The sequence below is a fragment of the Cyanistes caeruleus genome, chromosome 1 (genome assembly GCF_971803275.1).
Source record: "Cyanistes caeruleus chromosome 1, bCyaCae1.hap1.1, whole genome shotgun sequence".
NCBI classification, from domain to species: Eukaryota; Metazoa; Chordata; class Aves; order Passeriformes; family Paridae; genus Cyanistes; species Cyanistes caeruleus.
Window position 1 is genome coordinate 33830026 of NC_141701.1, and position 13238 is coordinate 33843263.

The window sequence follows — 13238 nt, forward strand, 5'->3', positions numbered from 1 at the left end:
CCTCCACATAATGGATAGTTTTTAAAAGCAGCACTCAAGGGTTTAGCAGGGCAGTTAAAACCTTTCACAGACACTTTCCAAATGCATTTTGAATTTTCTGGGTGAGAAATGCAGCAGGCAGAGAGGGAGCAGAATTTTCCTCCCAGACAATTCAAGGAACAAGAACCTTCTGTGAAATATCCAGTGTCACTGGCTGATGGATAAATGTGAAACAGGGGTCCATAATGTCAGAAAAAGAGTACTAAGGAAGAGACAGACAGGAATTCCAAAATCCCACAGTTTGTATACGTTCCTTGTGTACCCCTGTTTGTTGGACCTGTCAGAAATCCACCAGAATGGCACTGGTTGCCAGGCACAAGATCTGACACTGCCCTAAAATCTATCTACCTTTTTTTTTTTTGGTATAAATGTAACCAACCAACCAACCAACCAACCACTGCAGAGGTAAATCTTAGGGAGAATATTGCTGACTTCTGGAAACTTTTCCATGTAGACAGTTCTCTTCCTGGTCAGTGACAATTTTATCACAACATTTTTTTCTTGAAGCAGCTGGAGATATCAGTGAAATATTCAGCTGTTGTAAGTCCTGGAAGGTCCTTATGACATGGTCTGTCACTGTTTCTATTCTTCCATTTTTGGGAACAACTTTGCTCTGTAATAACAAGTCCTGCTGTAAACTAACACTTGACAACTACATTTCCTTGATTCCCCTTTGCACTGGAAGTTTGAAGTTGAAGATGTGTGCCATGTCTTCCACCACCTCCTCTCAGTCGTGGAGTCCATCTTGTGTTGAGTACATTAGTTGATCCACGATCAGCAGACAGTGCCAGGTAGCAAATTTTTTTCAGGTTGTCCATGGCCTCTAGGTCTGGCAAGCTGCTACTGTAGTACTTGTCATTCTTGTAGAATATACTAACTTGGGCAAATCTAGATTGTCCTGTTGCTCACTTTTATTTGTCCAGCACATACTGTGAAGAACTTAATACACAGAGACTGCTTGGCACTCCCTAAAAGATATGTTCTGGCACTGGAAGATATTAAATTAATAAGATTTTGAATTGATACCCTCAGTTAAACTAACCAAAAAAATTCCAAATACTTAACAATAACAAATGCTGAGAGTAAGCACTTTCCTATAAACGCATACTCATAATGAGAACATTTCATCCTGAGATTTTATTATCAGTCACCTATGTGAATAAGTATACAGAGAAATTTACAGTGATAATCAAGTGATCTACATACTATGGAAGGAATAAATATTGGCAAGAACTAGTGCATTTTTAAATAAAGATGCTCCACAAAACATCAGTTCAAGTAGATACTTATGCTGAGAGAAAAGGAGCAACATTAGCATTCACTGCTGTAATCAAAAGGCGTCAGTAATTCTTTCTGAAAACATATTTACTATATTCATATATTTAAATTTGAAGTTCAAAATTAAGAATGCATTTGGCTTTTAAGGTACCACAACAACTTTAAGTTAGTCAAGAAACAATAAAAATACCCAACAGTGCCAAAAAATGGATGCTTGTACTTAAGGATCAATTAAAATGGGGTCCCCAAACAAATAATTTAGAAATTAATTTCACTAGCTTCTACTAGTAACTGAACTGAATTGTCATACTGAATGAAATAAATGGAATACAGCCCTTTTGAAAATCATTATTGCAAAAAGATATTTTAGAGTTAAGAAAGGATTGGGAGACTACAGCATGTTTTAAGAGCTTCAAGAATTTAGTATAACTTAAAATTAACATTTGCTTTCTAAAAAATTAATCTAAATATATACATGTCTCTAACAGATGGGATACTGTGGAGAGAAAAAAGTATGTTTCCAAACATTCCTTCAATTGCTCATAGTAAAAATCTGTGTTTGCCCCTATTTACAACCTCCTAATTCCCTCCTGTTTCTACTCAACAAAAGAAATTATGTTCACAAAAATACTGCCTAAAAATGTTGGGTTTGAATAATTCCAAGAAGTTCTCAGGGGGTTTTATCCCAAAAGTGTTTGGCTAATCTTCTGTTTGGATTGGGAGTCCTCCAGTTAGTGAAAATAATACAGGCCTTAGATGCCCCAAGAACATTTTCATTTCATAAAAATAAAAGTCAACAACATTATAAAATAATACCTCTTGTAAAACTGATTGAGAAAAATGAATAGTTTCTGTACAGAATTAGCACCTCTGTTATTCTTTGAAATGTGATTAGCAAACACAGCATAAGTGGTCATGTTTCTTCAAGAGAAAATAAACAAAGGAAGCAAATTCTTTGTTTCCAGGGAAAGTAGACTTCCAGGTTTAGACACTGTTCTTGGAAAGCAGGTTCTGGGCAAAATTAAAAGTGAAAAAAAACCCCACTGACCAGTGGCCAAGGTCAGTATTAATGTGAAGTTAAATTTCACCACTCTGGGTCTGCTTTTGCTGCCTTTTAAAAGGGGACTCTTTTAAACTCAGTGATATTTATAGATCTGAGTATGGGGGGTATGAAAGTTTCACTCCTGAAGTGTAACAGAACTGCTGTATTTTAGAATAAAGAAGTGAAACAGGTTTTGCCTGTTATGTGTAACATCTTTTTCATTTAGGAAACATTACTTGTTGCTCCTGCAGAAGTTAATTGTGCAATCAGAATATGACTTAAATTTCTATTTCACACCATTTCTTCTTGTCTTGTTTAAAATCACACTCACAATGACGCGTGTGATGATTTTGATCATTTATCTCTAAGTCAGGAGTCCAAGCAGGCCTCGGGCCAGTAGTGACACTACACACTGACACATCAAGATTTATTACTGATGCAAATTCATGATCCCACTCTAATGGCCCCGTGTCTGCATTACAAGAAGTACCATTGTTACTGACAGATGTTGGAGACTCAGCCTCACAGCCACCTCACACCCCAAACTCACACTGGAGACTGCTCTGGGGATCCAGTGCTACAACACTTCTTTTGGTGCTTCAGTACTGCAGACACTCTGCTACCTGCACACCTGGTTTATCAGTACCTTTCATGAGATCTTTAACTGGAAATATAAAATTCTGCCTTTCATATCACCAACCTTTTCTTAGCTTGTGGAGGTTTCTGATCTATTCCAAGAGAGATCAGATCCCATTTATATCTGCTCCTCCTAATGTTTCTAGCTTGGCAATAGGATTGCTTCCAGGTAGTCATAAAATCTGGCTGTGAGTCCTCCTGCCAGCCCAAGTATTTTAACTCAGCACAGCCAGCAGTGTTTCAGATTTCCATTTTTTTCATTCTTCAGTAAACCTGCCTCCTGCAGATTTTTGCTTCTAATGTTTGTTTACTTCTTGTTTACTTCACAACTTATGGACAGCTTAGGTCTGATTCACAGTTCCCCTAAGACTGGTTCACACTGAAAGGTAAAGGGAAGTTAAAGTGCCAGAGGCCCAGAGCATAACAGATAATTCAGGCTTTCATCAGAGCATCCTTTGAGTCAGAGCTTTCCTGCTCAGCTGTCTGATGAAACAAGGTTGTCTTGTAACAGAACTTCATATTTAACAAAAACATTTCCAAAGGTCTAACAACCCTGCTCCCAAAACAGATGATGTTCATTACCACAGCAAAAATCTATGTATTGCTTTCATCTAGTACATCTTCTCTAGTCCCATTTTCTTCCACAGAAATAATGTCTGGGATAGTTACAATATGTGCATTAGTATGATTTATTTTCAGAAAATATATCACTCATTATGGTGATAGCAGCCAGGATAAACCTTCAGAAACATTTTTAGATGTCAGAAATAGGACATACTTTATGTGGGAGAGTTGGAGGGGAGAATGGATGCTTAAAAACAATAAATAGTCTGATGCTTCCAGTATGATATAGTTTGTTTTTCATTTTAAGCTGGAGTTAATAAGAATTAACAGAAATCACTTTATAAGTAAACAGTGTACACATCATTACACTTCTTGTCTTTGTAAGACTTTCCATGCCACTCCAGAGTGTATTTGTGCTGAGGAAGACAGGACTGTAACATAATGATAGTATGTAATTCCACATTTTCTTTTTGTCTTTCATGTATTTTTCATAAATCTTAAGGACTTTGCCGCTGCATTCATTTGATTTTATTCTTGCCATGTTGATAAGCGAGGAAATGAGACCAATAGACGCCCACACTTAAGGGCAGAGCTCTCCCTGGAGTATTTCCTGCCATAGCCACTCCCTTCTTTATATGTATGTGCCAGTGGAAAACTTCTTCTAAACAAACTTTTGGCTTGTTTTTTTTTTTGATGTTGGTTTTGTTTTGGTTTAATTTATAGAGGCAATATTTCAATCTCTAGCAGGCACTTTACCAGCAAAGAGACATCATGCAATTTAAGGGTCTGCTTCAGCTACTGTTCTTTTAAGCAAAACTTCTCACATGTGGTTGACAGGCTATCTTAATCCTTGGTTTGTAGGTATAACCTTCCATCTCAGTTTGTTAAGCCAGCAAGCAGCTTTTGACCTGGTTTCCCTTCTTTGTTGGAGGTAGGCGTTACAGTAACATGATACAGCAACTACATTTCTGAAAACAAAATCCAAGGTCAGATGGCTGTCACCCAAGGTCAGAAGGAAAGAGATTCAAATGGTGCTTGACCACCAAGGAAGAAAACCTAAGGGTTAAATGTACAAATTACACAAACCTTGGCAGGAGGGATTTTATTGTTCTTGTTCTGTTTTCATAGGGAATGCCGAATATTTCTGTGAGAACTGAACTTCTCATATCTTTTAGAGCACATTGCTCATATTTTTGATAGAGTAAAATCAAGTTGGAATCTGCAGCCACCCAAACCCAAATTAGCAGTTTATCTTCAATTTGTCTCATTTCTCAGTCTGCAGACTGAACTTTAGCACATGCAGTCAGTCAGTGCAATAAAAAACACAAAACAAGCCAGCAAGGATCTCCTGAGGTCATTGGAGAAAAAACCCTTTGCATGAAGCTTGCCAAAAAATCAACAACACCAGAAGAAAAGAAGAAGCACAGCTGAGTGCTCTTACAAGTAGCTTAGCAGAGCAAGGTAGTTAGACCCCAGGAGTACACACAAATAAAAATTAATTTTAGCTTGGATTTTGCTTAATCTTAGCAGATAACACATAACTTGTATACAAGGTGGAGACACAGTTAAAAATTTGGAGACTAACTAAAGCCTTTTGTTCTACCAGCACAAGCTAGAAAACAAGCAGGCTGAAAACACCAAGCAGTAGAAAGTGTCAGGAGCATGATAAACCAAAGCAAGTTCCTACAAGCACTTGTCAGAAGACAGGGAGCAGTGAGCCTAAAATGAGTTGCTTTGGCCGGGGGAGAGGTAGGGTGAGATACAATGATTCAGTGCTTTTCTTCCAGACACCGTCCCCACAGCTAAGCGGAAGCAGTTTGGATCCTGCCCTCCTGTATGATGGATAGTCCCCCAGCAGGCAGGATGGCTTGCCTGAGGCCAGGCAGTCTGTGCCACTAAATGGGAGGCAATCTGTTGAATGGGGTGAGAACAAATAGATATAACTCTCTTGCAATGAAAAGCGGCAATTGAAAGCAGACATGGGAGAAATCCGTTCAATTTGATATAGTGACTATTCATTATTCTTCATGGAATGGGAAGCAGGGGACACAGGTGGCATAACCAAGCTCCAGGTTTAGAAGGAAAGAAAAAGTATCCCTTTGTCCCCAGTGCACAGAGCGGCACCACTTGTTGCCACAGGATGATGGGGGCTGCCACCAGAGCTCAAAAAGAGATCAAACCAATGCAAAGAGAATGGGGCCCACTGACCTGGATGCTTCACCTAAACTGGTGATTTTCAGAAGCTAGAAAACAGGGGAAAAAAGGCTGTGTTTTTACTTTCCCCCTCACCTCACCATTGTTCTCTGCTACTTTCTGCTGGAACACAGAATTCCAGACTGAGAATGTTCTTTCATACATCCCAGTATAACAGGTTTCATGTATTTGTGTCTACCTTATTTACCAACTAAAATCTCAACTTCATTAGTTCCCTATCTGGGTAGAAACTACTCTGAATATCTAAATAACTACAAAACACTGCTGACTGGTTTGCATTTCTTGCAAAGCCTAGTCTTAGGAATGTGGGATCATGGAGAGCATAAGATTATAAGGTCAGGGAGACCGGCATATGTAAAAAATAGCAGGCAGTAAGAGGATAAAAAGATGCAGAACAACAAAAATGTAACCATGTGCCATGAACAACAAATCTCTTTCTGGCCCCAACTAGTGATCAGTTTACACATGCCGTTTATGTAGTAACTACTACTCCTAGAAATTTTGAAGTATTTGATGTAAATTGAATAACCATCCTGGTATGTGAACTACTGCAGAGTAAAATACAAATTTTAGGCCAAGGAGCTTTCCTATTGCCTAATGAAATTGATTTTTCCTCATTTTGAGAGGACAAATAAATGTACAATACATCTTTATCAAGATATTTTTTGTGATTTTTTCTTTGTTGTTGTTCTGCTGTTTCTTAAAGATGTGCAAAGAAAGTGTTTCAGAACAAATGGAAAGACAGGTCTACAAACCCATGGGAGTCACAAGTGCAATGAAAATCTTCCAGCCTCCCACTATAATGAAAAGGACCCAGAATATTCAAGGTAGGAAGCAAGATGAGGAATCCACAGATGTGGACTATCCACAGATTTTTACCTGAAGTTGCTTTTTCTTCTAGAAACAAAATGAGGAGTTGGGGGTTTTTGTTATAGTTTAATCACCATAAAAGAATGAAACGTGTTATTTAAAAGTGCAGTGTGATAGGCTCTTTTGGGAATCTGCCAGTATCTAGTCTATAAACAAATCTGGTTTGGGCTCAAAAGCTTCAAAAAGGTGTTTTTACTCTCAGTGCATTCAGTTAGTTAGAGCCCAGGAAACGCATATCTTAGACGAAAACGAAGGAAGTAATATCTTTCCAACAGATCCTGACCTGTGTCTACATATTTTCAGGGTATTGTAAGAAGCTGCCCTTACAAAGCCAAATACTGACCTTTTAATCTCCCCCAACTTCCCAGGAGGAAAAGAGCTTCTCTCTGCTTTAATAATAGTCAGAGCTGTCACTCTCCCCCGCAGAAGGAACAAGCACAGCAAAAGAAACAAGCATTCTCTGCTTACATGAGTGTCTTATATTTGAATTCCCTGTTCCTGCAATGTCTCCATAAACAAATCCCTCACAGAAGCAGATACAAGGAGTGGATCTGACAGTGTGTGATTTTGACTTACATATGCTGTGAAGCATTGGGGTACAGCTCTGAGAACTGCGGTGCGGAATCCTCGGGGCCATGGGGTGCAGCATGGCTGATGACCATCATTATGGGCCTATGGGGATATATCCTCTTAGACATTCTGAAGTAATTAATGCTCTCATTAGTGATTAGGTCTGTGAAGTAGTCCTGGAACATACGATTAACACAAAGCAAAAGTTACAAAGTGCATGATTAATTAGATCACATACTATCATGTTATTATGTTATTTTCCAAGTCCTCATTAAAGCTCAGATCAGGAAGTAGAAACATACCATCAAAGAGACGTATGATTCCAGGGAGCATAGGGGAGACTGAGCAGTAATTATTTTCTTAAGCAGGCAATGTCACATAAAATGAGACAGTATTTTGCAAATCAGACACAACAGAAAGTATTAAGTAAATTTGATTACCAAACTTGGTAATATAATGCTAAGTAATATTTAAAATGACAGACTGTACTGCCAAAGGTATGTTTCTTAAATTTCATTGATAAAATACTTCACAAGGTAATGCCTCACAAATAAACATTGAATCTTAATCTGTTTTTATGTTTACATAAACCTTTGTTGCACACTCTTTGTTGAGACTATACTTTTGCATATGTACAAAGTAGAAGACAGCTACAACAGGCAACAGATTGCAAAAAATCTTAATCAAAGACATTGCAAATGAGAATGCAGGGAGCAGTTGAATTCCTGTGGGCTCTGTTCATTTAATTGTGCAACTTTAAGCAGTGCAGCTGCTGAGATTAAGGTTGTGACTTGCTAATAAACTGGCTTAACCCACAGCTAAGGTGGCAAATGGAAGCCTACAAGGAAAAGGGAGGAAATGGAACTAAGAAAAAAAGATGAAAACTTAAATTAAACCACCTGCCACCTTGGAGTATTCACTGTTGGCCTGGAGGTCTAGCTCGAGCTTCATTGAGAAAGTGCTGAGACAATGTTTGTAATTTCAAGCACTTCCAGGCATGACTAATCTTATGTTGTGGATTCGAGGCCCCGAACAGCTGCAAAAGCAGAGCCTGAGGGACAAGGTCTGTGTCGCATGTCAGTGCTAGGACAAGCCAACCAGCTGTGACCTCCTCACTCACCCGCTCCCTGTCCCTCTGCCCCTTCCCCTCTCCTGCAGCACGCTTGGAACACGCACAGTAGCGTGGCTGCTACAAACCCTGCAAGCATATGGATGAGACAGTGAGTGATCTTTTAGTATCCAAGATGGATAATGAGTGTCAGGCACCAGGGTTGTGATAATTTCTGGGTTTGTGGCCTGTTTGAGTGAAATGCCTGTATGACTGCTCTCCCAAAGCATCTACCTCCTGTTTTCCTGTTTATTCTAGCTACATACAAAGGGTGTGTAAGGAATGTATAACTAACCAGTATTCTATATTTTCTTTTTTTCACTCGGTATAATCAGTATAATATAATTTCTATGGATGGGAAAATCAGAAACAGACATCACTAGCTTCCAATAAAAACTTATTACATGGGTCAGAAACCACAGCTGCAATATCTGTATCATCTTCCTTGAGCTGCAATTTGAGGAAATTCCAGATTGCTTTCTGCAGGCTGGACTGTCTGAGATCTGCCCTCCTAAGCCTTTCCAAGAAACTCCATGGCAGTGGGCAGGTCACCTTGGCATACTTTCCGCACTTTGTCAAGAGCACAAACAAGCTCTGAACTTTTCCAAGGGCCGTGTTCTTGCCCTTATCGACTCTCATACTCACATCCGGAGTCTGGCACCCCAGGCGTGCAGCCTTTCTTTGGTGTGTACTCGATAATGGAAAACAACATTAACCAAGGCTCTTCTGCGGGTAATAACTGACAACACTCAGCAAACTTTAAAGTCCAGTAGCACAAGGGGCACAGTTCTTTTCGGGAAAGGCTTTTATTTACTGTTTGCTTCTGCCACCAAAACATCACATTCTGTCAGGGAGAGGGAGGGAGGGAGGGAAGGGAGAAGGGAGGGAGGAATCACCAGGCTCAACTGAAGAGCCTTGGTAAGATTCTTCTGTTGAGTGGTTGAGTGATTAATATTCTCAGGTGGAAATTGATCTGTAATGCCCTGGAGAGAAAATGACATCTCAATTTCATGGTTGTAGTTGGTTAATGAATTAATTATCTGGTTAATTAATTATCTGAAAGTTATTTTTACATGGATTAATCATGTGGCATTTATGTGTCTGGAAAATACCTTTGCATAATCAAATCCATGCTTCTCTTTGTTACCATTGCGAGAAATGGTGTAATTATAGAAGCGAGAGTTCTTCACTAATCCAACCCACTCTCTCCACCCAGGAGGGATGTAGCTGCCATTGTATTCATTGAGGTATTTCCCAAAAAAAGCTGTGAAGTAAAAAAAAAAAAGAACACACACACGTATGAGGCTTTGCAATCCAAGTCTTTTAGTCTGAGTCAAAAGAACGTATGAATGAAGAGAAAATGTGTTAGAATGAGTCAGAGCTGCTTTACCAAAAATCTTCCTTTTATAGCTTAGAGGGTTTTGAAATTAAAATAAGTTATTTCCAGGGTTTTATGAGAGTTGAAAGCCTTCGTGACTCTATTTTTTATTATTAATCTTTTGGAATCTAGTGTTCATGTGAAATATTTTCAGGGTTTCTTTTGAAAGAGTATGTTGCTCTTAGTTTCCACTTGAATATGAAATAAAAATTCAGTGCCCAGAGGAAACACCTGAGAAGCACCTTGTGGTTTTAAGCAAGTCTTGTGATGTTTCAGAGCTTGGCTTCTGGCTTTTGAAAGTTCAGGCTTGCTATCCTGGCTGCATTTGATGGTTTGATAAAAGGTCTGGGAAGCACAGATCTCCATCCCATTAGGACATGTTTGGGTAGAGAAAGAAGCACCCTGCTTTGCTGCCACATCATCTCTAAGGCAAAACTCACAAAGAGGCAAAAGCTTGGAGGTCAAAATCCTCTACCTGTCCTGCCAAACTCCATGTAACTTTTCTCTTTAGCTCAAAGTTACAAGTCGGAACCCACTCAGACTGAAAATTTCGGCCTTTGGCATAGGTTTATCGGTGCTCCTGACAATTCCTCTGCAAGGAAGTGGGAAGAAAAGCTATGCTGCTCCAGCATATGCTTAGCATAGCATATGCTCCCAGCTATCTGGGAGTTGTGGATGACTTATGGCAAAGATACGCAGACAACAAAAGCCAGCCAGCTGCCCTTGGAAGGGAGCATTAATGTTGGCATGGGACCCTGGCAAATACAGCCACATTTCTTCTAGGGAGAGAGGGATATGGGAGATCTCTAGCTGCTTGTGACCTGGATAGAATAGATGGGTCCATCCTACTTTTCCACTGCCTGAGAACTGCAGTGAATAAAAACACCTGATCAGGTCTGCAATGTGGGTTTTTTGGGATTTATTGTCCCCTGTTCAGTCCCAGCAAGCTACAGGAGTGTCTCAGTATCTTCACACAGTATCTTTAGTCTTTTAGTTTTCTTGAGGTTTAAAAGCCCCTGGAGGGTCACCTGTGCCAGCAGTTCTGCTGCCTGTGTCCCCAGCAGTCTTCACACTCCCAGTGCTCACAAAATCAGACACCACTGAGGAGGAGGGAATGACAGAGACCTCTCCCTTTATAGAGACAGAGCTCTTCTGGGTGACAGCTGTCCCCATCCCTGCACTCCTCACAGTGCCCAGCCCCTGTCCTTGCTGCCAGCCCCAACTCAGCAGTCAGGCCAGTCTGCAAAGAGCTGCTGACCAGAGATGCTGTCCCTCAGCTGGGCAGTGGGACATACCTTGAATCCCTGTATTTGTTTCCTACTAGGAAATGAAGTCACATTGGAAAACCTCACATCCAACCCAGACACATTCAATCTAACCAAAAAAGTACATTTGTGGAAGGGCTCAAATAAATCAGACGTGACTGATGTGGGCATGGTGAACTTCTTGTGAAAACTGGTGGAAAAATCAAAATGTTCATAATTAAGACTTGTCTGAGGTAACATAAAGATGATGCAATTCAATCAGGGAACTGCCAAATGCCAAATGTAACCAGAGATTACAGTCATATATAATGTTACTTTCCTATACCACGTGGAATATGACACATAAACAAGGTCTACAGACACTAGACCAGGCTTTCAGCTATTCTTCCCACAGCCACCAAGAAAGCAATCCAACCAGTCTCCTTTTTATCCTGAGGCCTACCAGAAATCAAGAACTGTGAGGTGAAGAGGGTGGCAGAGGGCAGGGAATACATGCCCAGCACTGTTGTCTCCTGGAATGGAAACCTCTCATACCTCTCATCTAAGGTAGCCAAACTGGTTTAAACTCTCAGTCAGATGTCATGGGAAAGTATATGGGTAAAGACAGAAATACTGGGAGAAGAGAAACCAAGGAAAAAGGAGAAGGGGAAGACAAGTCAGAGAGAGACAACAGTGAAGAAAAGTATGGGAGTGTGATGTAACTGAGAGAGAGGAAGCATTGTTGAGACAAGCAAAACCAAAGACAGTCTGTGGTTACAAGGGAAATTTGAGGTCAGCCCTTTTGAGTGCTATCCCAGGTCTACCAGTAGCTGCTGTATGATTTTGGGGAACCTCTGTGTGCTGTGCCCATCAGTAAAGGGCTCTACTGCCAACCTGTCTCTCATAAACATCAGAGGCTTTCAAGCTGTGAAACAGAAATTATGACAATTTATCATATAGGATGGTTTGATTGCCCCATCTATTATAAGATTTGCTCACTCAGAGACCTGGACTCTGCTATTTACAGTCTTGCCAAACTTTAATCATTAGTGGTGATAGTTTCCGTACTATCTGACTCAGGCTGTATTTTGCTCTATGGAACCTTTTAGCCAAATGGTTCAATAATTTCCAAGAAAAAGACTGGGGAAAAAGTAATGGGTTCACCCATTTAAAAATAATTGTCAAACTTTTCTCTAAGAAGTTCTAGTGCCTGTGGGTTTTGATGTAGGGCCTTTGTAAGTAACAGAGGTAGCTATGAAAATCTGTCTCAAAATGACCAAGCTCAGAAAAACTATAGCACCCAGATGATTACTCCACCTTCTTACTTTAATGTCACATCAACACAGTGGAGCGTTCCTTTATGGATTTAAGACTGTTCCCAGAAATAAAATAAAAAAAAAAAATAAAAAATTTTGGCATTAAAACAAAAAGGCATCAGCTTCTCTTCCTCCTTCTTACTCTCTCTTTTGGTATTCATTACCTGAGAGAAAGCCACCAGCATAAAATGAACAGATGAAATGACCTGTGGTGAGAATAAGGACAAGAATAGATAAACTGAATTTGGAAAAGAAGGGATAGCATGGAGCTGGTGAGGGTGAATTAATCTTGGAATTTCCTTGCTTTAGATGACTTAATTTTCTAACTTCAATAACATTTTGTTGGATATGGCCCCCCAGAAGGTATTTCAGTGCATGTTACGAGACTTCGGATTGACAGCCTGAACCATTCACCTTTGTGCTGGTAATGATTTAGTATTTTATCATAAAAATAATATCAGTGCTGTCAAGTTTTAAGGAGCTCCCTGAGTGACAGTTTGCAGAAATAGATGTTTGCCCCTGTTGCTCTGTAAAGCAGTTCCCATGTCAAATGTCTTGAGTACCAGAAGAAACTGTGGCTGTGATAATGGATTGTATTTGCCAAAATGTTTTAATCAAGAATGGTTTATTGGTCATGAGCTCAAGAGGATATGAGTAATTAGACAGATGAAGGGAAAAGCCAGGCTTTAACTGGAATACAGGCATTCAGTCCTTGCACCATGTGGTCTTTTGTGTACTACTGAGAATAGGACAGGGCAAGTGAGTCAGAACTGGGGCCCAGAACTGGCAGTTTGTGTCTGGCCCTTCAGGCTCTGAGTGAAGACAAGTGTCAAAGGCATAGGTGTGTCCATGGGACCAAATAACGATCACCAAGTAATCACCATGGGTGCCCTAGTTATTTTTTGTTTAACTAGAGGATGGTTAACAAGTAAAGCACTATGGAATATGTCACAGAACTGCCCAGGAACTGACACTGTGA

General features: G+C 40.0%; 1 protein-coding gene across 8 annotated transcripts in view; it reads right to left on the reverse strand.

Annotated features, from left to right (window-relative positions):
- The window catches only part of SULF1 (sulfatase 1), a 123459-nt gene that overhangs the window by 35863 nt on the left and 74358 nt on the right, over positions 1–13238 (reverse strand). For all 8 annotated transcript variants that reach the window (XM_023920925.2, XM_086885568.1, XM_086885592.1 and 5 more), the window contains 2 exons: positions 9434–9585; positions 7220–7389 (listed from right to left, as the gene is read on the reverse strand). In XM_023920925.2, the coding sequence (XP_023776693.1) occupies positions 7220–7389; positions 9434–9585 (322 nt within the window). The remainder of the gene's footprint in view (positions 1–7219; positions 7390–9433; positions 9586–13238) is intronic.